Source organism: Rhyacophila brunnea, unplaced genomic scaffold (assembly GCF_057557595.1).
Source record: "Rhyacophila brunnea isolate RB1 unplaced genomic scaffold, BYU_Rbru_1.0 scaffold_4, whole genome shotgun sequence".
NCBI lineage: Eukaryota > Metazoa > Arthropoda > Insecta > Trichoptera > Rhyacophilidae > Rhyacophila > Rhyacophila brunnea.
This window is the reverse complement of record NW_028233068.1, coordinates 39,356,432-39,382,895: the sequence shown is the minus strand read 5'-3', so window position 1 is coordinate 39,382,895 and position 26,464 is coordinate 39,356,432. Positions and strand designations below refer to the sequence as shown.

Here is a 26,464-nt window from a genome sequence, read left to right as displayed (position 1 = left end):
ACGGACTCTGAATCTACAATGATTTATGAAGATTTTATTACTTGTTTCTGCTTATCGACGAAGAGGTTACATACAAAAATGTACTTTTTTCCTTACTGTCGAGTGAATAAATAAATATACTCACGTATCACTTGTTTTATCAGGTAGAGTATTTATATATTTCTTTATTTACTGTCTATTCTGAGTTAAAATATAAGTGAAAGCCTCCATAAGCAATCATTCACATAACACCCAAAACCTAGGCCAAACTTCTTAGATTTAGAGTGTCGATTTTCTAGAGTAAAATTGATTGACGAGCTTTAATTACATCAATTTCACCAGGATAATAACATTTTTATAATATACATAGAAGGAGCTAGGGGAGGCTTTTATCCAGCAGTGGATCGGATCATGATGACGACGGTGATGATGATGATGATAATAAAAAACAACAAACATAATATATAATAATAGAAACAAATCCAAGTATGCAAAATGTCAATTTAAAAAATAGTTCGTTCACAAATTGTACATGCCTTGTACATGCATATTAAAATGAAAAATAAAATACCTAGAAAACTAGGTGAGCAATATAATTTTTAAATAATCCCTATTATTCTTCGTTGTTTTATAATAAGAGCTCTGCCATTTTTTGTAGTATTGTCATATTGTATGTACCTGATAACCAAAGGGGGGCTGATAGGGCTTTAGCCTGGGGGCCCGGGCTCAGGAAGGGCCCGACGTGGTGAGCCGACCAGATAATTATAAACACACATCACAAATTCTCTCTGATGCCTGCGCCGCTATTTTTCTTCAATAATGTTATTATTTAAAATGTGGTTGTACGAGTACGATCCAATTTTTAATTGTGTATCGATACTCGACAACTCCATAATTCAAATGGATGTATTAAAATTAAAATATACAAAAAAAAAACACTAAATATGCACATTAATTTTACCGCGTACATCATACTGTACAGCGTCACACTGCTTTTATCTTTAGCGATAGGTAGGGGGCCCGCCAAAAATCCTAGCCTGGGGGCCCGCTTCAGGATGTGGGGGCCATGCTGATAACTATCAAAGAAATCTGGAGTATCAGCAGCTGTCTGTTCTCGCAAGATACCAATTGGAAGGGCAATAATTGTATTACACTAAATTGCTTCGGTTATTGATATATTCCACTTGCGTGAAGATGAATTGGGTGGAAGTTGTCTCATAAATGTAAATAAAAATCAAGGCTCATTCGGTGTACTTTTGTGTTCTTTTAACCTTTCTTATAACTTGTTTTTTTTATTTTTATGCGACGTTGTGAACGCCTTAAATCTGTAATTCGTTACCATAAGTTAAATAAATAAATTTTAATTTGAATCATCATCGGCACGACAAAATTGTCTTTGACTCTGGCATACTCTGTCTCTTTCCGCACGGCCATTGTACCTAAATCTGTAACTGCCGATATTCCCTTTCCCTTCCTGCCCAAGAAACCTTTTGGATGGTAAAATGACTTAAAATAAGAGACATGATCTACACAACGGTACCCAATTCCAAGTGTGATTCGACAGGGAAATTACTGCAAAATGCATACAGTTCGTGATTATACCTTTCTCGCTACGACATACCATATGCTTCTAAATACCTTATCGATTCAAAGCTATTTAGCATTCCCTTATAGTTTTTGATTAATTGGTATTTTATATAGGTAGATATTGTGATCAGTAATTTATTTAAAAATTATGCATTCAATGAAACTAGTGCTATTTTATGAATATTATTATACCTAGATCTTAAATACACATAAGTAATTAATTTTTATTATGTAGTAAAAATGATACACTTTTTTAGAATTTCACTTGCCAGTATTTTTTAAATTCACTCAAATAGATAATATACATACAACTATCAAGTTCTGGATGCAAATAAATAATATCCTTATAAACCTGAAAGGTTTTGCCAAACCACATCAAGTTGTGCATTGGTGAACAAACGACTTATTTCAACTCGAAACGATGCACGTTTATATGGATTATATCAGAAGCGAACTGAGGTAAAACATTATAACATGAAAACTGACCAAGATATTTTGTCTCTTTCAGGAAACGTCTTCATTAATTTCCCCATATCTGCTGTAATCTTCTTCACACAAAAATCGTTTTGGGGAAAATGCCATTTACCGCTATCCCTACACAATTTTTAGTCGGAAATTAAATAAATATCGTTAAATTCTACAAAAAAAGAAATCTCACATCTTTTTGGTAAGTTAAATAGGTTTTACCATAATTTGAGAATGTTGGCGCTTTCTCGATTTCTCGAGTTGTATTACTTAAATAAAGCAAACGATCTTTATTAACTACTTTTTGAAAGACTTGTGTTCAAACACCGCCTGATCCAAAAATGCTTTCTTGAGTTTGTTTTATAATATATACGATTTTCTACATTACGTACTTAAATGAAAAATAGTTGGTGAAAATACACACACGAGCACAAAAATAAATATATAAAAAATATTTCATAATGTACTCAACAATCCAACACTGGTCAGCACTATCTTTTTCAACAAGAGTTTAAAAAAAAAACACGTTCCCAGAAAACCCCCTGAAAAAGGAAATTCACTTTCGCTTTCGATTCCTCGTTCGGGTAGTATTTGTGACGTCATGCGGAGTGTAACGAACTTCACTGAGATACGCTAGTGGTTGTTAAATTCTGCAAATTTTTCAAAAGAAACAATTTCGTCAAACTGTGCTGTATTTGGAATAAATCACACATTTTATACATTAAAATTCAAAACAAGTTGAGTAAAATGACTTCAAAGTGTTAAATATGCGATTTAATATGAGCAATAAATTATACTTACATAACTGTAAATGAGGCTTAATTCTCAAATAGTTCCTACTAATATTTTTTATCTATTAATATTTTTACCATTTGAATGAGGATAGGTCAAGCGAAAACATTAAACAAATATTATTTACTGATTCCCTTAAAATTTCCATTAAAATAATAATGATAATAATGTATACACCATATTCAATGTGAATATTTCCAATCTTTGGAATGAAACGATAAGATGTTTTCATATACAGCAATTACACGATTGAATCGTGAATAAATGTGTATATTATGCTGATATTAAACTATTGCATGAACTCCAAAACTATTTTTTTTATTTATATGTCCACTTGGTACTCGTTTAATTCTCACCATGTCAATTATTTGAAATATATGATTTTTGTACTTCTGCTCAACATCATTCATTAAATATAATAGATTATTTTCAGCTACATTAGGTTGTATTGCGAGGGTTGCAGAGATATCTGGTCAGAATCCGTGTGTACATAATAATTATATTCACGCCGATGAGCTCGATGAGCTCGCGACAGGCTCATCTCTATCTACATCACTGCACCTGCTCGGCTCAAGTCATGGACTGTCTTTTAGAGTCTATAGTTTCCGTTTGTAATGCCATCTACAATTTCCTAAGATGATTTCTCATCTTTGGTTTCATGACGTTTGCCATATTTTTTCCAAACTCTGGAAAGTTTATTTTAAATCTGGTATTTTTAATTGAATCTACTTTTCGAGAACACGTACTTTGACATCAATTTAAAAAAGGATTTTTTTATTCAAATGAAAAATTTTAAATTAGTTTGTCCAGTTTCAAATATCTATTTATAAACATATATTTGTACATTTATATAATATTAATACTATGTAATATAATAGTAATGATGTATAATATAAATATTATATTTAATACACTTAATTTTCGGTGCTATCAAAAGTGCTATTTTAATATAATTCCTTTTTATACCTGGATAAATAAGGCTTATCGCTACAGTGTGAAGATATCTTATTCGACTATTTACCAGAATTTGTTTATATTCATTCGTTTAACTCCTTGAATGTGTCCATTCACTAGCTAGATCGTTTAAAGCTTGGATATACAACGTTTTGCACACGTTTGAATTTATTTGTTGAAAAAAAAACTGAATCAGCTTCATTGATAAATTGATAATATAACCTCTAAAATATACTAATTTTTACAAAAATAATATTTTTTTGATAACATGACTGTTATATAAATAGCAGTATTAAAATACATAGACAGTTTTTAGTTAATGGTATTTGAATGTATAAATTCTAAATTCAAAAGGTAAAGCCATGCAAGTTTTAAAATGTGTGGTACAAACGAAATGCAAGTATCCGTAGTGACGTTTGTAAATCCACTCCCTTGCAGTATTGTGGATTGCTAGCCTTTGACAATAAATTTCAAATGTTACTGCATGTAGCGAAAGTGACTTCTACCAAATGGTTTTAGATTTAAAGAATTGAATTTAGAGACTTTGTAATGGGAGAATTTATTACTGGAAGATCTAAAAAACAACACTTAAAAGCATATTACAATTTAAATTTATCATCAGCAAGTTATTTTAGTACATTTTACAAACGATAAACATTAATGTATTGTTAATTAAAATGGTTCAGTATTATAAATTACTTAATTATTATCACAAATGATATATTTTATTCGAGATAAGTGGTATTCTAACAAGAAATAAAAATAGGTAATGAGACGGAATACCCAAATTATAACGGAATAACCGAATAAATTGATAATTATTAATTTCCGAAAATTTCCTTGAAAATATTTATATATAATATGTATAATTTTATGCGGCTTGATAACCAACTATTTTCAACAAAATCAAAATTACTAGGTAAGAGCTACTATTATGGGCCAGCTTCAATTATTGGCCAATTGCAGATAAAATCTAGTTTTTTAAGATATTAAATCAACATTGCCATCTGTTAAGTTATTAAAAAATCTTGTCAATTGTTCCTCCGTTGGTAAAACAGATAATTGTTACTTTTAGCATTATAAAACAACCTCAAAACCGCATTTGTATCTGACAGTTCGAGCGAAACCGTGAATTAAGTGCGATTTCTTGTAAATTGTACAAGGACATGACTTCTGTTAAAAGGTATGTTAAACATTTAATATCATACAAAATGCTAATCCAGTTGACAATTATATATGCATTTGAATTATGTATACATCATTAGACAAAAAATTTGGAAAAAATAGGTGGGTAGGTATATTATGATGGTGGCCAATAACTGATTCCAAAATATGTCGATTTTCCTTTATCGGCCGGCCTTGCTAATAATAGAATATGTGACTAATTAGTAAAGTATTACATTTATTTTTATAATTTGAATAGTGTTTTAACAGTATTATTAATCTTCTTTGTTTTTATTATAATTCTCCGACATTTGTAGATAAATGTTGGCCACCTGGCCCATAATTGTAGTTTTGATGGCCGATAATAGAAACTTTTTTCTTGATTGTTCCAGAATAAAAATGCATCAAAATAAACGAATGAAATGTCAAGAACTAAAGAATAAAAGAAGCAATAGAGTATATGAAAGACCATAGTGAAGAGTCTTTGCGTTCAGTAACAAGAATATTTGAAATACCAAGAAGCACACTAAAATTCTTTCTGCAAAAATCCTCTACTGAAAAGTTTTGTATGCTGTTCCGACTGTGAGAAAACTTCAATGATTCTCATTTATCCTTTATGCTACGTCAAGATGTTTGTTAACTTCTATTAGCTAGGTATAAGATCTCTTTTGAATTTTTGAAATCAATTTCCAACAAGCTCTACGTATTTAATTAAATATGCCTATCTCACTGTAACTCAATGTGAATGTGTTCTTTGTATTTTTAAGTAATATGTTACGTATGTCTAATAAAATGACGATAAAGTTGCATTAAGTACTTGATTGAACACTTAATAATGATGTGCGATCATAATATTACGTAAACTGTTTTTTAATTTTTGTTTAAATAATGTTATTACAGCAATTTCGGGGTGGCCAATAATTGCATCTTTTGGTGACCAATAATTGAAAAAAGTGGCCAATAATTGTAGATTTCTGCCTTTTTTTTGATTATTTTTTTTTTATGTTTTTGTTTAGTATATTGCCTTTTTACTTTTAATTGGAGTCCCGGGGCTATGCCCCCTATCTCCTTCATCTATGTATGATGGCGTTGAGAGGCTTTGGCAAGGTGCTTGTCCTTGTAATTGCATACAAGTGCACGCACCGATTTTGTACTCACTTACAAACATTTCTTCTTTGTTGAGATAGTCAACAAAAAAGAAAGGGTACAAACATAAAATACAAGGTGTAGGATGATGATATGACCCAGCTTCAGGTCAAATCATTGGTCTAGTGGAATCCGGTGAAGATCTCTGCATTGACATTGATAGTCCGATTGTCCAACCCCGCCGAGCAGTATTTAGTCTTTTATACTTGAGTCCCTGTGTTGAGTCATGATAAATGTGTGTGTATTTAAATTTTTTAATACTAGGGAGGAAGGTTCCCTCCGCCTGCACTTATGTCAGGCGGCGGGGTGCCCTTCATCTTTTATTATCCTCGGGGGGAGGTCGGGTATCAATGTCTTTTCTTGTTGCACTGAAAAATAACAGATTAGTCGCTTGGGTAAGAAGGAGTCTGTGGTGAGGATGTGAAGGAACTATGGTGGATGCTTGTCCAGCAGGATTGCCTTCGGCCTCCTATAGACGTAGTCTGTGTCGCTTCCATTTTCGATTAATAAATTTTTAATAGACGCGTTGGGATGGTTTATCATGGATTTGTAGAATCTCTTCGACAACTTCATGATATGTTCGTGGATGGTTTCAATGTTAAGGTCTCTGTGAAGTGTGGTATTGCGTACGTACCACGGAGCGCCCGTGATTCGTCGCAATGTCTTGTTTTGAATAGTCTGAAAGAGTTTAATGTGTCGGGGATTTGAGTAAGCCCATATGGGGCTTGCGTAAGTGATTGTTGGTCTGGTGATTGCTGTGTAGAGCAGAAGTTTTGCTCGAGTAGACAGTTTACTCTTGGGGCCCATCATGGGTCGAAGTCTTGCGTTAACTATTATGGCTTGGCGTTTTTTCTCTTGTATGTGTTTATTAAACGTGAGTTTGTTGTCTATCGTAAGACCTAGATATTTAACCGACTTATCCCAAGGGATTATGTGGTTGTGCATCTTGAGATTTATCATTTTAAGGCGGTGCCTATTCGTATGCCTGGCAAAGTGAATGGCAGCGCTCTTAGCTGGATTAATCTGAATACGCCATTTATCGCACCAGTTGGATATTTGGTTTGCCGCTGTCTGGACTTGCATAATTGCTTTGTTGAGATTGAGCGATTTGCTTAGGATAGCTGTGTCATCTGCGTATTGGGCAATGATGGTCGAGCTACCGTAACTGTCGGTGGGAATCGGTATGTCCTTTGTGTACAAGTTGTACAGGGTGGGACCTAACACGGATCCTTGTGGGACTCCGGCTGTGGGTATTTTTGTTGAGGATCTAATTCCGTTAAGTTTAACATTAAAGCTCCTATTCCGGAGAAAGGAGCTTATCATGTTGATCATGGCTGTGTCGAGTCCTGATTCTGAGAGCTTGACTATAAGGCCTTTGATCCAGACCTTATCAAAGGCTTTTGCTATGTCTAGAAAGAGACCTGTTGTAAAGGTTTTATAATTAAAAGCTTTAGTTATGTATTCGATTACCCTAAGTAGTTGATGGTTGGTCGAATGTCCTGCCCTAAATCCGTGTTGGATTTCTGGGATGAGGTCTGCTTCATCGATCATGATTTGAAGTCTGCGTTTTATGACTCGTTCAAAGATTTTACTTAAAGTCGGTAATAGGCTAATAGGTCTGTGATTTTCTGGACACGTCAGGTCCTTGCCGGGTTTTGGAATAAGGACTATGTCCGCTACTTTCCAGGCTGCTGGGAAGTATTGGAGCTCTAAGCTGGCGTTAACTATCTGCGTAAGTATTTCTATACCTCTGTCTGGGAGGTTTTTGACGGCTCTGTTTGTAAGACCGTCATTACCAGGGGCTTTTCGGTTATTAAGCCACTTAATGAGGCAACCGATTTCCGTGACCGTGGCCGGTGTTAGAGGATTTGGGGGAGGATCTGACCTCTTATTGTAAATATCCCTGGCTTTCCTGGTGATTTGTCTGACATGATTAACTATTTCAGAATTATTCCTGTCTATAGTGTTTGGAGAGAATTGTTTTGCTATGCTGACTGCAAATGCTTCAGCTTTGTCTATAGAAGAGTATACTGGGCCATTCGGTCCTTGAATATGTGTAATCTTCTGCCTGGTCTGTCTTAAAAGTTTTGTTAGGGACCAGTATGGTGGGCTGCCCTTGACTAAATTATTGACTTTTTGGCACCAGCTGGCGTCATCAAGTTCGGCTAATTCTTTCCTAATCTCTGGTATCAACCTGTTGTAAATCGTTTTGGATGCGCGGAGTTTTTGCTTCTGCCATTCCAAACGTGCTTTATTTTTCTCTCTGATTTTATTTTTAAGGCGCTGTGATATGTCTGGGCGGAGTGTATGATTTGATGGTCTAACTACAGTGGCTGCGTTTACGGCATCTAGTATTTCGCCCGTGAATGTCGCGACTGCGGAGTCTATGCTCTCCTCAGTGTTGAGAAGGGTTGGTTGCGTGAGCTTTTCCTCTAACGATGATTTAAAGTCTTCCCATGATGTTTGGGTTCTGATACGTCTGTTAATTGCTAGGACCACATTTGATGGGTCTCCTAAGTGTAAAAGTACCGGCTTGTGGTCTGAGGATAGTTCGTTAACTACGCTGATTTCGTGAATGAAATCAGTTTCCGCGAGTAAAGCAAAATCTAAAATAGAAGGTCGATGTGTGTTATTAGCTGGGTAGTGCGTGGGCTCAGATGGAGCGGCTATGGTTATGTTATTATCGTCAGTGAATTCGTAGATCATTTTACCTCTGAAGTCTGAAGAGCGGCCACCCCAAGCTAAGTGCTTAGCGTTGAAATCGCCCGCAATGACTACTGAGGTAACGTTTGTGTCCAGTAGGCTATCTAGATCTGTTCTGGTAATAGAATCGTCCTTTTTGAAAGGAGGAACGTAGACTGACGTGAATTTAACGCTGCCGGATGAGCGGGTATTAACTATGATTGAGCATGATTCTAGTGCCCGGCTTTGTGTGGTTGGAGGTGCCTCACAATGGTCTATATGAGACTTAATAAAAATAGCGGTTCCGCCGCCCCTGTTGGTTGGTCTGTCCGTTCTGTACGTGGTGTAGTTTGGAAAACGGATGCGGGAAGTAGGTTTAAGGTGGGTCTCGCTAACTAGGAGTATGTCGATGTCGTGCTTGGATAGGAAATTGATGATTTCCCCCTTATCAATAATTAAGGTACCGCGAGCGTTCCAGATGGCCGTCTGTAGTGAGGCTGGATTGGTCTTAGTAGCCATTTTGCTGGACAAGTTTCGTGGCTTGGGCTACCATGGCGGTAGCTTGCTCCATAGTTTTTTGCAATTGGATAATTGCAGTTGCCAGACTTTTTAGGTCTGAACTGGAGTTGGTGGAGGGCGAGTTGTTTGTAATCGGAAATTGGGTAGGGAAAGCGACTGACCTGTTATTAGTGTGCGTCGTCCTGCCGCTGCGATGGTCCATTTGTTGGGGTCGTGTGTGGGTTTGGGCTTGGCGGGTCTCGTTCTGGGTAGGCTGGGTCGGCTGGGGTTGTCTCTGCCATGGGGGAGACGGCCAGGTTCGTCTGTGGTTGGGGTTGGTCTGTCCTGGGCGCGGGAATTTCGGGCAACCCCGATAGTTTGCTGGATGAGGGCCAGCGCAGTTTGCGCATGTGGCCGGGCCCATCTCCCGAGTGTGATCGCACTCGTGAGTCCAATGGCTTTCTGCACATTTCACGCACTTTGGTGGTGCGTGGCAGTGGCTGCCCGAGTGGGCGAAGCCCTGGCATCGGTGGCACTGTCCGGTGGCTGTTTTTCTCCTTAGAGACTCCACCTTGATTCGGTGGTAAAGTAGAGTCTCTAGTTCAAATATGCTCTTTCCCGCGTCGCTTTTTTCCAGGTCGACCAGTACAAGTGGTAACGGCTCCTGGTCGAATCTGCGGCGCATCCTCTGGACGGCAATTACCGGAAATTGAAGATCAATTAGTTCTTCTTTTACATCGTTGAGGTCCGTTTCTGTCGGTATACCTCTGATGACGGCCTTGTAGGTTTTCTCTTCCTCTGTCTTGTAAGAATTGAAAGATATCCCTCTTTGGTCGAGGAACGCCACTGTTTTCCGGTATGTGATGATGTCATCGAAGTCGATGCGAGTATTGTCCTTTTGTAACGTTGCAATACCTGGTGTTATGCCGGCCAGCTTCATGTCCTTAGCGATCGTTGTATAATCGCGTCTGGTGTGTAGTATTACTGGAGGGATTTTGGTTTTTTGGGCGTTTTTGGCGGGCGCTGCGGTATTTTGTTTTGGTGGAGTGTGATTTTTCGGGGCTGGCTTCTTTTTCTGAAGTTGCTGTGGTGACTTCTGAGTGGCGTTTGGGGTGGTCGGTTGCCTCTGTCGTTTGCGAACGGCTGAGGCGAAGGTGGTGTCGTCATTCAAGTCTTCATATTCCGAGTCATCTTGAGTGGCCGCTATCGTCTCTTGTGAGTTTGGCAGGGTCTCTAGTTTCTTCTGGGATGTTCCTCTCTTTGATTTCTTGATCTTGAAGTTGAAGTTCGGGGCGGCTGGATGGCTGGTCGATGGGGTGCGACATTGGGCTCTTGTCGAGGGGTCCATGCAGGAGATCAGTAGGCTGAAAATGGAACGGATAATTGTTTGAGGGTCTTGCCGTTTGTTTGTCGTTATCATGTATGCGATATTCTGGAGAGTCGTCGCCGGGTCCTGTTCCAGAAGTTGCCTGGGGGTTGGAGTTGCTGGGGTCTCCATCAGGTGATTTATGTCTGCGGTAGCTTCCTCTCGGATCTCATCAAATCTGGGCGATGACATGTTTATAGTTGAAGTAAGTAAAGTGATATGAATTAAAAATAGAGGAGAAAAGATAAGTTATATTCAAAAGAAATCTTTTATGGCAATGATGATGTTAGTATAGGTAAGTGGCAATGAATTTAAGTATTAATTTATGGAAAATAAAAGAAAAAACGGAGATAATGTATGATTTTGTGGTATAGTGAAAAAGAGAATAAAAGAAAATAAAAGAAAAGAAGAGAGGATGCGGCTGTGGACAGTGAGTGAGTAAATATATCCAGATGTGTCCCTGTTTCCTCAGGCGCGGCGCTCAGGCGCACTCCCGGAAGCACTCGGTGATAACTGCACTGAACCGAACAGCACTGGCGTCAACAAGATCACAGTCGCCGAAATCACTATGTTGAGATGATGACTGCGATCGAGCACAACACCACACTGAACAGAGCAGCGCCTTTGCCACTTGAGATACCCGGATTCACGCACTGAGACACTGTCACTTTTGGTATAAGGCACTGGCACACACTTGATATTTCACTTTGGGGATGATAGAGGAGAGGAATTCAAAATCTGAAATCGTTTGACGTATTGCAGCTCTGCTATGATAGCCCGGATGAAAACACTAGTTTGGTCTGCTGTCGTTGTCTATCTTGAAAAAGACTATACAGCGGCAGGAAGATGTCGGCTAGGTATTTTCTGGCTGGCGAAAAATAGCAGTGGAGCAGTAGTATCAATCTCTTTTGCGATGGTCAGGATTATTAAATTTTTTCTTTTCAGAATAAATTCAACGGTAGAACTGAGATCGGTGGAGAGCGTGATGTTGTCTTGGCGAGTGTCAGAATCTGAATTGTGATTTTTTTTTTTTTTTTTTTTATGATGTAAAATATTCTTTTTTAAATGTTCTGATAATTGATTATTATAAACAAATAAACAATTTAACAAATAATATTTTTTTATTTCACCTTCCTAATGATATCTGTCCACAAAAAAATAACAAAGTTGAAAAAATCCTTAACTGGCCAATGATTGTAGCTCTTCCCTATATTTTTTCAGACGATTTAATTTTGTTTATTAATAATACGTATTATAGATAATTTATTATGATGTAAAACGGTGTCAAATTCTTTTGGCAGTACAGGCGACTCATTCAGGTGTTAGTATCGTTACTTTCAAATGACAAATATTCCGAAGAATCTGTCCTTCCACATTATGCGTAAATAACTAAATCTGTAAAATATGAGTATACACACAAACTTTGTTACAAAACACACACTGTAGGCTTATAATACTTAATATATAACAAGGTATTATATATAATAAGTTATCACATTAAATTTTTGCATTTCTGACGATTAATTTTATATTTTCAACCTACACTAAGCGGATATAAAATAATATAAGATTAATAAATATACGAGTATATTTCACGGATTTGTCACACGCTTTACGTCAAGCGGAAAAGTCATCAATTAAAACTATTCTCTTTATTCGCGTGCCAATTATATTCACTTACACGAAACAGTCATATTATTTAGAAAATCACTCAATAAAATGTACCTCTTCACTTTCTTCTAAAACATCACATGCTCTATTTCCTCCATTTTCAAACCAACTCTTCCACAATCCACGATCCATATTGGAACTATCACAGATTCTTTCATCATCCACGATAACACATGCCGGAAGTGAATCGTTGATTTTTGGGTTTGCGAGTACCCGAATTTCTTTCGTATCTACCTCTGTCCAAATATGACGAAAACACGAGCATTTCCAAGGGTTCCCATACAGAGATAGTTCTTTCAGTTTTGGATATCCCTCAAAAAAATCCAATGGTATATTCCCAAGACCATTGCAAGCTAATGTAAGATGTTTCAGATTTGGGAAACTACCTGAGATTGTTATAACTTCATCGATTTGGTTACCATCAACACGCAACTCTTCCAGTTCGTGCAATCCTTGGATAGCACCCCACAAAGTAGTACTGAGTTGATTCTGAGACAGGAATAAACAATTTAATTTGGGGGTTGTTTTAAATGTTGTAGCGTCAATCACATTAAATATATTTCTTGATAAGTCAACTTTCTCCAGTAATGTGTTTCTCTTAAACAAATTGTCTGGAAGAGATCGCAATTTATTGTCAGACAAATCAATACTTTTCAAATTTGGCAATGTATTGAATATGTTTTGATGCAGTGTCGCTATATTATTCTTTGAGACAATTATTTCTTGAAGTCGTGTAGGTTTTTCAAATAATCGCTGTGGTAAATCACTAATATCACAAGATGAAATATCCAGTCTTAAGAGAACAATAGACCAAAAAAATATCTTCCAATGCAGCACATCAAACGGATTTCTCCCGATTGCCAGCCTTACCAGTCTTGGATGGTTAGCGACGATCCTTTGCGGAGTTGGACTGAAAAATGTATTTCCTGAGATATCCAAGTCAGCAAGCAAATTGAGAGGTGAAATTGCGTTGGTGTCTTTCAAATAGTTGTCTGACAAATCCAAGTGCGTTATGGTCTTCCTCGTTGCGAATATTCGTTGATCCAATTTATATATTCCACACCCTTTGGCAATTAATGTCTCTATCGGGCTTGGTGATACATTTTCTAAACTTTGCAAGTTAAAAAAATTAAATTGACTCGTAGATTTGCACTCTACCAGTGTATCTATCAATTCCGACCGACGACATGTTATTAACGCATCGCACTGTTTATTTTTAATCACAAGTAACACCACAAACATGAAAAGGTGTTCCTTATTGACGAACATCGTTCAAACTAAGTGATTTTAGCGTCTGCACTGTGAATTGTGTATATTATTTATTATAATGTATGTATTCATACTTGTATTAGAACTTTATAACTGACTACAATCATTAAAGTCAAAATATATCAGTGTCATTTTAACGTTCTCAATGCGTAGTTCAAATGTCAAAAAGGTCAGTTTATCTAATTTTTATACCATTTTTATAATATCACAAGCTGAAGTACCCGGCTTCGCATAGGGTTGCTTCGTGGATACATTTATCTTAGATATTTAAAAAATAATAATAAGTAATTATCTTTTTAATATTAAAATATCTGTTTAATACAATATGGCAATATGAAAGTAATTCTAATAGGAGTAAAGGTCAAACAAAAGAACACTAAATTAAAGTCGAATCCAAAATATGCAAACGTTATTATAGTGTTAATATGTAGTGAAAAATTCAATGGAACAATGGAAATTCGATGGAACAAACAAACTTTATATTTAACTAGCTGACCCGGCGAACTTCGTACCGCCTCAGAATCAATAATCTTGTGTTAACTTATTAGCTGAATTAAATTCATTTTTTTATTAAGTTAAAATGAATATTCAAAATGAATTAAGTTCAATAAATGTGCAAAAATCAAACCAAAATGAAATGGATTACATAGTTTTGGTTGGTTCAGATTTCGAAGCATGATGACTACCGAGCCAACCTTCAGTTGTAAATTGTGCGGTGGTAAGCCAGGAAGATCCAATGAGTTTAAAAATTCAGTTGGCTAGTTGGTTGCTTCGTCTTCGTCTTCGTTTGTTAGTGCAAGAACGTAGTGGTCGCGCGGGGGTGGCGCGCCGGCATCTTGCGAAACTCAAACGTATAACCGTGTGTAAAATGTTCTTAGACAGTGTCTTTTTTCGGGCATAATACACAATATGGCTATACGTTTGAGTTTCGCAAGACGCCGCCGCACCACGCCCGCCAAATTACTACGGCCGAGCACTTACACAGTCGATAGATTTGAAGGAATGCAGTAGACCAACGATTTGATTTTGAATTGTGAAGTTTAAGTGATCCACATCTTTGTTCTTTGCCGCAAGAATTGCTCGTTCACTCAACCAATTGTTGACACGAAATTGCAAAAATTCAGCGGAAACGAAATCAATCCGTTTGATTCGTCGACAGGAACACGGCCGTTACCAATAGTCAGAAATTGCTTAGAGAAATCTTCGGCAGACGGATCGTTTAGCAATGTAACTCGCATGTTTGTCGTCAGCTGAAGGTTCTTCACATAGCGCCACAGAGTCAATGATTTGAGGCAAGCATTTATTTCATCGGCAGCGGTCGATCTTGGAATGACTGGTAGTGTTTGGCAGAAATCGCCAGATAGTAGAATCATTGCGCCTCCAAAACATCTCTCATAATGCGCGTTTGTGCGCCATTCTAAATTCATCCCAGGTGATGATTTTACTTGCTACCAAAACTGTGGCCATTGCTGAATGTTTCGCAATATTGCATATCGGTTTTTCAGTCGTTTAAAGGTTTAACGGCAATTTCAACGCTGAATGAGCCGTTCGGCATCCTTTTAGCAACGTGGCCGCTATCCCGGAAGAAGCAACTGCTACAGAAATTTTGGATCTCGCACGAACAGTGGCCAAAATCAATGACATGAGGAATGTCTTCCCAGTTCCACTGGGCGCATCGAGGAAAAATAAGCCACCATTTCCATCATCAATTGCCTAACGTATCGTGCACTACCTTATGTTGGGGGTTCAACATTAGTACATTCGTTCGAACTAATTAGTTCAATGCATCTCGATCATTTTCACGTTCCAATTCTAGATTGAAAGCGTAATTCACTCCACGATGTGGCATTGGCATTCCTAACTTGACTAACAAACTGCCGCACATGAGGTAACACATGTCTTCGATCAAAAGTAAAACCTGGTTATGTATCTCCTTATTCACCTCGAGATCAGGATTCCCTGAAATGACACGAATTCGATGTAAAATGTCTTCTGACATGTCATCCTTGTAGTTTTTCTACAGTTCAGGTGGATTCGATGGGAAGCATGTCGAAATAATGATAGCAAATAATGTGCGTATCTGACTTGGAGATACAGAAACAAATGCTTTAGCGATTGTCATGTCCCAATGAGTATCATTTTCAAGCAAATTGAGCTTTTGACATGCAGCACAAAATTTTGGGCACACTGCACCATTGACAGTTCGAAGTGATTCAAATGATGTCGGCCCACGAACATTTACCAGCAACAACCGCAAGTAGAATCATTCGCCATTCTTCGGATGAACTGTGTAAATGCGACCAAGAGCATTAGTAGAATGCACATCCGGATGATCAGGAACCGCATCGCCTTGCTTCCGACGTTGAAATTTCTTCGATGAAGCGTTCCAAGTGTAATAACGTGGGATCTTAGAGTAGAACAACGTTTGTGCAAACGGATCGCTTTGGCAAATCGAAAATAAACTGGTCAATGTTGTCGCTGGAGATATTTCAGCACGTTGAGCAACATTTGATGCGTTGAAATAAACTTGTTGACCATTCTCCAGATGCACCGCCAAATTTACAGCAGTGGGATGACGTTCATGAATGGGGAATGAGAGAATACGCCAAATTGCTTCATTGCAGCTCACATATCGACCAACTTGATAGTGCGTGATTTCATCGTTGGTATTGGGAGTTTGAACGCCAAAAACTACAATATCGCTGCCTTTGCTGACATAGTTGCAGATGTATTTGATGGATTTCACTGAATTGCAAAACTCCACGTTGCAATGCACCTTGAATGTTTTGGAAAAAAGTGGCAAATACGGAACAATCCAAGTGTTGTCGACCACGATATCGTTTCACTTCATTTTCGTTGTGATAGTTCTACCGTTATCATTGGGTGATCGACGCCGATACAGTGGATAACCATCATTGGCAGTGATAGTCTCCGCCGTTAAATTTCATGGATAACGCTTGGAACACTTGCCGTCGACCATGCACGCTGATTAGGGGGGGGAGGTTGATGGCGCCACACTGTCCATGAATCATTTAAGTAATTACAACATCATGCAGGTCTGGATCGGTTTTGGGATCAGGAATCTCGGTACATATGATGTCATCTTTTTGGTCTGGTCGAATTCTTTTGACTAACCAAATAAGAATGTGTGCATGCGGCAAGCTTCGTTTTTGTCATTCAATCGAATACATCCAGCATCAAGTTTCCCAAAGACGCGATGCTTAACAATGTAGTTCATCAGCGACAGGATTTTTTGTTTGAAGACACGTGCCGATCACTTGATGTTTGTCCGGGGAGTAGCAGTTGAACAATTTCTATTCATTTCGGATTTCATGTAAAGGTGGTGAATAGATCTGGACGACCGTAATGATGAACATATTTCATTGCATCTTGCGCATATTCATGCATATGACGTGGGCTGCCAATGTACATCGCCGATAGAATAGTCAATCGACCAACATTAGCTGCATCTCCTACGGTGCTGATTGCATCGCGTAAATGAATATACTCCTCCGATCGCAGTTTGGCTTGGTTCAACCGAATGAAAGTGAGGCGCTCCGTCTCGATTTTAAGCAATCGACGAAATCGCAGCAAATAGTTGTCAGCATTTTGACGAATCATCAAATGATAAACACTGGAAAATTAATCACATAATTCAAAATTACATAATGAAGCAGTTATCGATTCACACACAATCGCAAATTTGATAACCTCACAAAGTGAAAATCTTCGAAGGCAACTTACCGTTTGAAAATCACGATCGAAATAGCTATTTGCGCACCTAGCTGGTAATCGGCTCGATTATTCACGTAGATCGATTGTCGAATGAAGTTCGAAGGATGGATTTTGAAATTGGTAGGTAAATAATGAGCAATAACAGCAATGAGATCATGTAATTTTATCCTTGGCTTTATTTTTTGACGCTGTCGAAGAAGTAAAAAAGATTCAGGCAGGACAACTTCCTCTAAAATTCACCGGAGTATACAACAAAGTCTTTCGGGATTATCTGAGGCTGAACTGAATCAACTGTCAAAGGATAGATAATGCACACAACGCCTTTCATTTGTTTCTTGTTTATTCTTTCTGTCATGTATCGTTGTATATGGATTTAAATTTTTTGTGATTTTCTTTTATTTTCGAATGCGCGAGGTCATTCTTCAAAATGTCAAAATGTATGAGAAAATGAATTGTCTTCATAATGTATTTTTTCCGTGATTAATCCGATATTTTAATAGTTATTCTGCTATTCGGGGCGGAGACAAATCTGACAAATCAAAGATCATAAAAATCGGTCCAACCGTTCTCGAGTTATAAATGGTGTAACTAACCCGACTTTGTTATATATATATAGATAAAGTACTATTTTAGAAACCTTCGAAGGTGTGAGCACAACAACTGACAAAAATTTCATCGCAATCGGATAAATGGTATAGGAACGCATATGAATAGAAGAAGAAGATGGTTTTCTAATTCAGAAATCTTCGCGAGCGTGCGCACAACAAATCATCAAAGTTTCATTGCAATCGGATGAATGGTATAGGAACCATACAAATAAAAAAAGATAGAATGAAGAAGAAGATGGTTGTACTAATTTAAAAACCTAGCAGGTGTTACCACAACAACTGACGAAGGTTTCATCGCAATCGGGTGAATGTTATATGAACGCATAAGGGACAGACAGACAGACAGACATTCATTTTTATATATAAAATATAATAGCCTATAACCTTTGCGCAAGTGCGAGCAATAAGTTGACAAAGTTTTATCGCAATCGGACGACCGGTATGGCAGCGCATAAAATACGAACAAGCAAACAAACAAACAAATATTAATTTTTATATATTAGATTTTATAAAATTACCAAGTAAATGCCAACTCAATTTATAAAATATTTTTTTAATGCGAAAAATAACGTTTTAGCAAAACGTACATTTTAAATTATCAATACGTATCAACATCTCATGCATATGCTCACTATAGAAAATATACAAAAAAATACGACACCTGACGGGACTTGAACCTGTAACCGCTGGATAGTTTACAAGGACCGCCCTATAAGTTACCACCCTCGCACACATACCACACATTACTGTTAATGGTATATGTATAAAAATGACACTATTTAGAAAACCAACTAAGACGAGGCGAAGACGCAGTATAAAAAGCTAGAAATGCTGCAGTTCACATGGATAAGGAAGATAATTTCAAAGATTATACAACTCATAGGATCGAATAATACTTTACAATAATATAATCACTTTTGATAATATATTATAAATAATTCGGAAGAAGTATACTGACAATCTAATATTATTAATTATACTCACCGTAGTTAGTAGGTACTATTGATTAATTTATTTATGCTTCCCAATGAGTGTTTTTGACTTGTTGTTAATATAAAATGATTGTCACTATTTTAATAAAAATCCTTAAATCTTGTTGAGTATACCTCTTTCTGGCTTCCAGTTTCCGCATATTATATTATATTACTGAACAAAAAAATAGGAGCCTATGTGTATTTAAAAAACTATGAATTTGTAAAAGCCACTTTATTCTACTACTTTCATTCATATAAATTGGCTTAATTTATCATAAATATTAACAATATATTACTATACCTATATATTTTAAACCTTAACAATGTGTTGGGTATTTCCATTATTATAATTTGTCATAAACCATGCTTTATCAGCTACCTCAAATCTTTTTACTTATATTTACACTGATGTTCATCGCAATCAGTATCATAATAAAATTTAAAAAAAAACTTAAATTTTTAAATTTTATTAGTCATATTTATTTACATTTACAGTATTAAGATAATAGCAGTACTACATACTGACAGTAGATAGTTTTATACAACAAAAAAAAAATTGGTTTACCCCAAGACCTATATACCTATACTCATGTTATTTGATAAATACTATTTACAGTTTTTTTGTGAAATTATCTCTCTACTATGTTGGAACCATTTTAACCATGAATATCCTAAGATTAAATTTCTTCTCTTGCAGGGTTTGCGAACCTTTTTACGTACGCGTGCCAAAATTTCCTAAATAATATTTTCGACTGTCTGACGTGCCAAGTAGTTTTTTTATGGCAAAAAAAAGAGTTTTTTTAAGTTTTCTAAGTTTTTTAAGAAATCTATTAAAAAAGTTTAAAAATCAGAATTGAGTTCTTGTACCGTATTTCTAGCCGAAGGCATATCTTTTATTCTTTGAATATTTTTTCCTTATTTTCAAAATTTTCAGAGATCGTGGAAGCATTTAAACCACTCTTCTTTCATATTATATTCTCTATCACTGAACGGTTTTCTATTTTTAGGGATTATGCTTGAAGCAAAATAATAAGCAGTTATTATATTTGAACGACTGCCGATAATTAATTTCATAAGGATTTCTGATTGAATATTTTATTTTTAATTGCCCGATACTAAGGATCAACCTATGCAATCGTATATTTACATTAAACGTAATATTCCTGAAAAGGATTTTCCTGCTATTTTTTATACAATGCGATTTGTCATTATTTATGCATGAATTTCGTCGTTTCATAATATGAAAAACCGTAGAGGTAGCTATGTCGTCATTATTTTTTAATAATATATATAAGTACCTACTTATATATTTATTTGTAAAACTTTTTTATAAAAAAACATTTTTTAAATATATATAAAATAGTAATTTCTTTTCTTTTCAAAATGAAACATTCGCATGCCATGCAAAATCATCTCGCGTGCCATAGGTTCGCCATCTCTGTCTAGTGCATAGTAATTATGCAAGCCAGGAGTGATTTTTGTTACGTTTCCTATTGTCGACTTTGCTTTCTCTCGCTCTGGAACTCCCTCCTACCGTTTTGTACTACCAATGCTATGTTATGCTATGCTATGCTATGTTCTGTAAGGACTTTATGGGATAATAACCCCAATCTATATTATCTAATCTATATCTACAAGAGTAGCTCTGTATACCTACCAGTGGCGAAGGGTGGAGGTAGGCTGTTAAGATCCGCCATAAACAGTGCACATTAAACTTTTTCAGACATACATATTTGTTTTCATTGAAATAAGACTACAATTTACAGATAGTGTTGGTTAGTTGTTAAAATTCAATTAAACCCTGAGAAACCAAGCCATAATAGATAATAGTCCAAAAATACATGTCTATCTATAAAATATCTAAAATTATGCAATTAAATCATACATAACTTTGAATATTTTATAAATAGAATAATATTTTTAATTTATTATAGTTTGATTAAGTCAGGGCTTGCCGAATTAAAAAAAATAACCAACAATATGTGTAATATGTATTTTTAATCCAACGAAAACAAATAACTATGAATGAAAAAGTGTGCACAATTTTGTCGTATTGCCCAAATTAGACCAAAACTATTATGGTTTCGTTTAGGCATGGCTTAATTGATTTTTAAAATCTAACTAACACCATCTGTAAATAATTGTAGTATTAGTTCAATACAAACAAATACATATGACTAAAAAAGTTTAGTGTGCACTATTTATAGCGAATCTTAACAGCCTACCTCCACCCTTCGCCACTGATACCTACACTATATTCCTAGATTAGTACCTATATGCAGAGTTACTATCTTGGCCTTGGTTGCTTGTAATTAGTCTTTGGATTTATTTTAGACATTCATCTTGGAACACAGTGCTTTGATTGAAGTCATCAACCGCTGAAATCAGTTCAGCGGTTTTCGCAGAATTTGTATAGCATGTGTAATTATAGTAAGCAATTATAACTATGTGTAATATAGAATAATAATGGTGTAATTCCAATCAGTTTATACCTCAGATACGTTCAAAAACTTCCATTGATTATAATATATATTACTTTATACCTCACAAAAACAAAGTTTTGTTTTTACACATCCATATTAAGCATTTCATATGCCATACCTCTATATAAAATAGACTTGCCCGTTTTATTCATGTTTTTTTTATTTGAGCTTAAGGGGGACATGCTCGTCGAAGGTCAAAATTGAGTTTTTATTGTATTTTCAAACCATGATCCTGGACACTCCTTAAACGTTGTAGATAATCTATTTATATAATTTTGAAGCCTTATTATCCTTTATAGTTATTTTAAACATTTGATGACTGCATAAAGTATTTTTGTTACATAAAATAGTATTCTTTTAAACCTCTCGCTTTAATGTTTTAGAATAAAGTCATATTTCGGTACATAACTGTGCAGTGGTGTTAAGATTTTTTACGTTTATTAATTTTTAAACGCATTTATGAAACCATTAGTATAATTTATTACGAGATAATTTTTGTAAAATATTCACGATAAAAAATTATATTGATAATCTCTGTGATCCCAAATTTGACAAGAATTAGGCATTTTATTATTCAAAAAATCGGCAAGATTAACACATTTGAAGATGATTCTAAAGATATGTATTATAAGCTATGTCTTTGACCATTTAAGTGTGATAAACATCTTATGAATAATGATTGCTTTATAATAATTATTGACCTAAGAATAAGGAAGTGTTTTTTTGAAATACGCCATTTCTTTTGTCATTCCCTAGTGGTTAAGCTACAACACATGGCCGTAACCATAAATTGACAAACTATAATTAAAGTAGGGAGTAAAATTATGTTAACGCGCGTGTTTGAATTAGTAGGTACAAGTGTTTGTAGGTGACTACTTTGCATCTAGTACCCTCAAGTATGCACGTTATTAGTACTCGTTGGACAAAAATGTCTGCTCCCAATATAGGTAAGTAATTGTTACAGTGATGATAAACTTAAGGCGTGCATAAAAATAAAAACGTCCGTATCGCCGGCCATTACCGAAAAGAGTCGCAAAGCTTTTAACTCCCAGGAATAAACGTTCGCTAAGTAAACGAAATCACGCTATCTCACTTTCTTTCTCGATTATTGAGAGGGTCAACGCACAAAGTCAAGTTCAAGTGGCAATGTTCAATATTCCTTTGGGAAACATTGACTTCGAAAATAATTGTTCTTAAAGAGACATTTATACACAAAAGCAAGCTTTTAAACCTTACGGGAGCTATTATTTGAGTCGATTATAGTTCAAAGATAACATAATATATTTAACATAAATTGAAGCGCTGAATATTAAACGAGTACAAGTGATATGGGAGAGTTTATGTGGGAAGGTTTGTTTTCAATTTAATTAAAACCATGGATTCGGGGATATTAAATATTAAGTATATTTGGCTTATCACACGAGATATAAGACATAGATATTGCTTGAAATAACAAAAGTTTGATGCGGAAATAAAAGGCAGCGAATTGAGTTAGGTTAGGCGGTTTCAAGAGCTACTTCTCGACTACCTACCATCTATCTTTCCAACCACACAGAGTCAAGCAACGGTACTTTATTTTCACTGTGCCACGATTCGTGAAATTCTTTGTATTGCTGTGCATCCCGGTCCCATCTAACCTAATCTAACGTTCGTCTCATGTTATAAATATTATTACGTTCGTGTTATTGTCTTCCTAAATCTGCCGATTACAAGATTATTGATGGTGGGTTTAGGCATTTATTGTATTATTTGGTATCAATAGTTGCCAGACGTCCCGATTTTTGCGGGATGTCCTGCATTATAAGCAAATATAGATTGTCCCGGAACAGCTAAATTCACTATTATTCAACATATACAAAATAAGATAATATTATAACCATGAAGGACGAAACGAGAATGCGCTGTATATATTAAAGTGAACTGAAGAAGTAGATATGGACCTGATGTATGATTAATTTAACTCACGGTAACCTTCTATTGATGTGATTGTAAAAATTTCGAAAGATTCAGCTGCACAGAGCTGGCATCAGATTTTATACAATTTTATTATATAATTATGTATATTACAACATATATTTAAGCTAGTTTTATTTATTTTAAGCATATTAACATCTAATTGCTTTACGGAACGGGTATTTTCTTAGATGAATTTAAAATGGTCAGATGCAAGAAACATATTTTCTATTGAGTTGATAAAATCGGAATTACTTGTTCAATTCAACATGATAATATTATATTCATGTGCTGATTTTTATCAATACATAGTAAAATTTTCAGCCAACCACAAATAGGCGTATCACGGGGAAAATGTTGTTTAATATTATTATTTTTATGTTTCGATCCCGATTTTTTTATTTCACATGGTAAAAATCCCGGTTTGGTAAAATAATCGTCTCGCAACGCTGATAGATACTTAAAAATGGTTACGAGCAATTTTCACATCGCCAAATATATTTATTTCTTATAGCTTAACAGGATTCAAATGTATTACTTTATATTATGAAAAGATATAAGTATTTTATTCTCAATATGTCGTTATTATGTTTATAGACACCGTACCGTACTGTATTCGATTGTTTTGCCATGACAAATCATCCTTAGTTAAAAGATAAAGACATCTAAATATAATTTAATGTAATAGTAATAGTAATAAAGGATCATTTGAGAGCGAGACCTAATTTCCAAAATGCTATCTAATGGTATCTAGAATAATTTACGAACGTATATTATTTAACTTGGAAGTCGATTCGCTCAGCTTAATCATCGCTGCAAGAGTTTAATTCTTAGCATTTCAATTATTTTCTGACAAAGTTATAACTATTTTGATAAGTCATTATTGATTTGAAATATTTTTTTTTGCTCCCCTGTAAAGTTAGATATTGTCGATTATATCCTTTTGGTTTATCAGCCTCAAAACATTATAATTATTATGAAAGTGCTCTAGTGGGCTTTCATCGCAGCAAAAAGGGTCTGTATTTTTATTTCATTTAAAAATTGACTCGTTTCCTACATCACTCGCCATGTCTCCACACACATTATACCTTCGCGTACCAAACGTAAGCCGCCGCTTAGACTTTCCTAGTAACCCTATAAATACTAGCGGCTAGTTTACTGTCAATGCGAAATTCATCACAATTTTCATCCACAATTTACCGTTACTTGCTTAACTTAGAAAAAAGTGGTTATCGACGTTTGTCCAACAATTCGTTAGCTCATGGATCTTAATAACAGTGACCATAAGGAATCTCAAATTAAAATGCACTGGTATGAGGCCAATGAAATGACTTTTTGTAAGAGAACCATGCTCTGATATGATTCACGAAAAATTAACTACGCGTACAATTAATTGACCGTTGCCAAAATACTAAGTTAAGTTAAATTATACCTATTTTAATTCCAATGCTTTTTTTTATTTACTGCATTATTCATGAAGCGATAAAATGAAAAGATTATTGGAGTAACTCAACTCGTTTGATTGGTTAATAATTATTAAAGATTTTCAAGGATCTCGATCTATGAATCATAAAACAAAGTGGTTAATATTATTATATAATTATGTTTTTTTATTTTCATTTTGATAATAATTATTAATATTCTTTACTATATAGTCGTGAGTATGAATCAAATAAATATTTCTTTATTATATAAGATGGGGAATCTGTGCGCGCGTTCAATATCGGTATGATTTATATAGCTACGTTGACTTGATCACGTCAGAAAATATTGGTTATTAATATGGAGTTGATATTAGTTTCATATTAGCACTTTAATATCAAGACGATTTTATACCTACATAATCCATAAATTTATAAGAAATAATATTCTATCGATTTAGATAAGTATGCTACATTTTATAAATTGGTTTTTTTCTATACTGCACCTTACGAAATGTTTCCATTGTTACTGTAAAATAATAAATTCGTACTGAGTTAAAATATAACTACATACTATATTTCGCAAACTTCAAAAATTTCTTTGAACAATACACATTTGAATTAATTTGGCACCGGCTCAAAGATTCCATTTGGACTACAACATTAACTAGATTACAGTGGCGTACTTATACGTACAACTTAATATTATAATATGTCAGCTAATAATTGTGTTTATATACTTATTCATAATGTCAAAATGTTTCTCATAATGTGTTACGTACATAATAAGTATTGTATTACTAGTATTTTGTTTTACTAAATTTATAATCACTATATATTATACCTATGTCATATTATATATTTTTGTGGAAATCGCTATAATCTAGGGCATTTGTGTTTGGTATGCTTTTCTTTATCTATATAGGTAGGTAACAAAGGTAAATTACCAATTTCGATTCTAATTGAAGCATATTATTATGGGCTTCTATAGAGAGGAAGTTTGTATTAATAGTTTTTTGTAATGACAAATCACGTGAAAATTATTTATATATACACGCAAAGAATACAATATATAATTACGGTTGATGTCAAAACGGCGTACATTTTACAGTAAAACATAAAGTACATAAGTATTATCATAATAAAATATACGCAAAATGTATATATCTGTACCCGAGGGTCAGTGTATTGTATGTATAAGAATTTTCCGCCACTTGATTAACTTTTAACTTTTTCCGTTTACAATTTTATGTTTCTGTTATGAATATCATCAAAAATTGAATTGTCTCTACAAGATACGATTTTTAGGTTCAAAATCTGAACATAGCTCACTTTATATAAAATCGTACATCCCGCACACTGGCTCTGAGCTAGGTGCAATTGTACTCTAACATAGACAATTGCAATGTTTATCTCTCGTATTGTAGCACACTTATGAGAGGCCATGAAGGAACGACCAAGTAAAATAAAAAACATTATAATAAAAGTGAAGACCGATTACAGGGAAATTATCACTATCGATTTTTTTTATCGAACCAAAAACAGTATAATATTATACATAATTATTTGGTACTACAAAATACATAGGTAAGTAAATCTATTCATTGAATATTATAAGTAGAAATATAAATCTAATTTAAAACAACAAGCATAACAATGCATTACTGAATACGTCTACATGGAGATGAAGTAGCCAGTAATACCAATATAATTATAA

At 35.0% G+C, this 26,464-nt stretch overlaps 2 protein-coding genes across 2 annotated transcripts in view; one reads left to right on the top strand and one right to left on the bottom strand.

The window, feature by feature from the left end:
- The window catches only part of ETHR (ecdysis triggering hormone receptor), a 209,156-nt gene that overhangs the window by 55,225 nt on the left and 127,467 nt on the right, over nucleotides 1-26,464 (top strand). The window lies entirely within an intron of this gene.
- On the bottom strand, nucleotides 11,848-13,645 carry LOC147067358 (uncharacterized). Its single transcript, XM_085954321.1, has one exon. It carries the CDS (start codon nucleotides 13,571-13,573, stop codon nucleotides 12,341-12,343), a length of 1,233 nt encoding a protein of 410 aa, XP_085810447.1. The 5' UTR covers nucleotides 13,574-13,645; the 3' UTR covers nucleotides 11,848-12,340.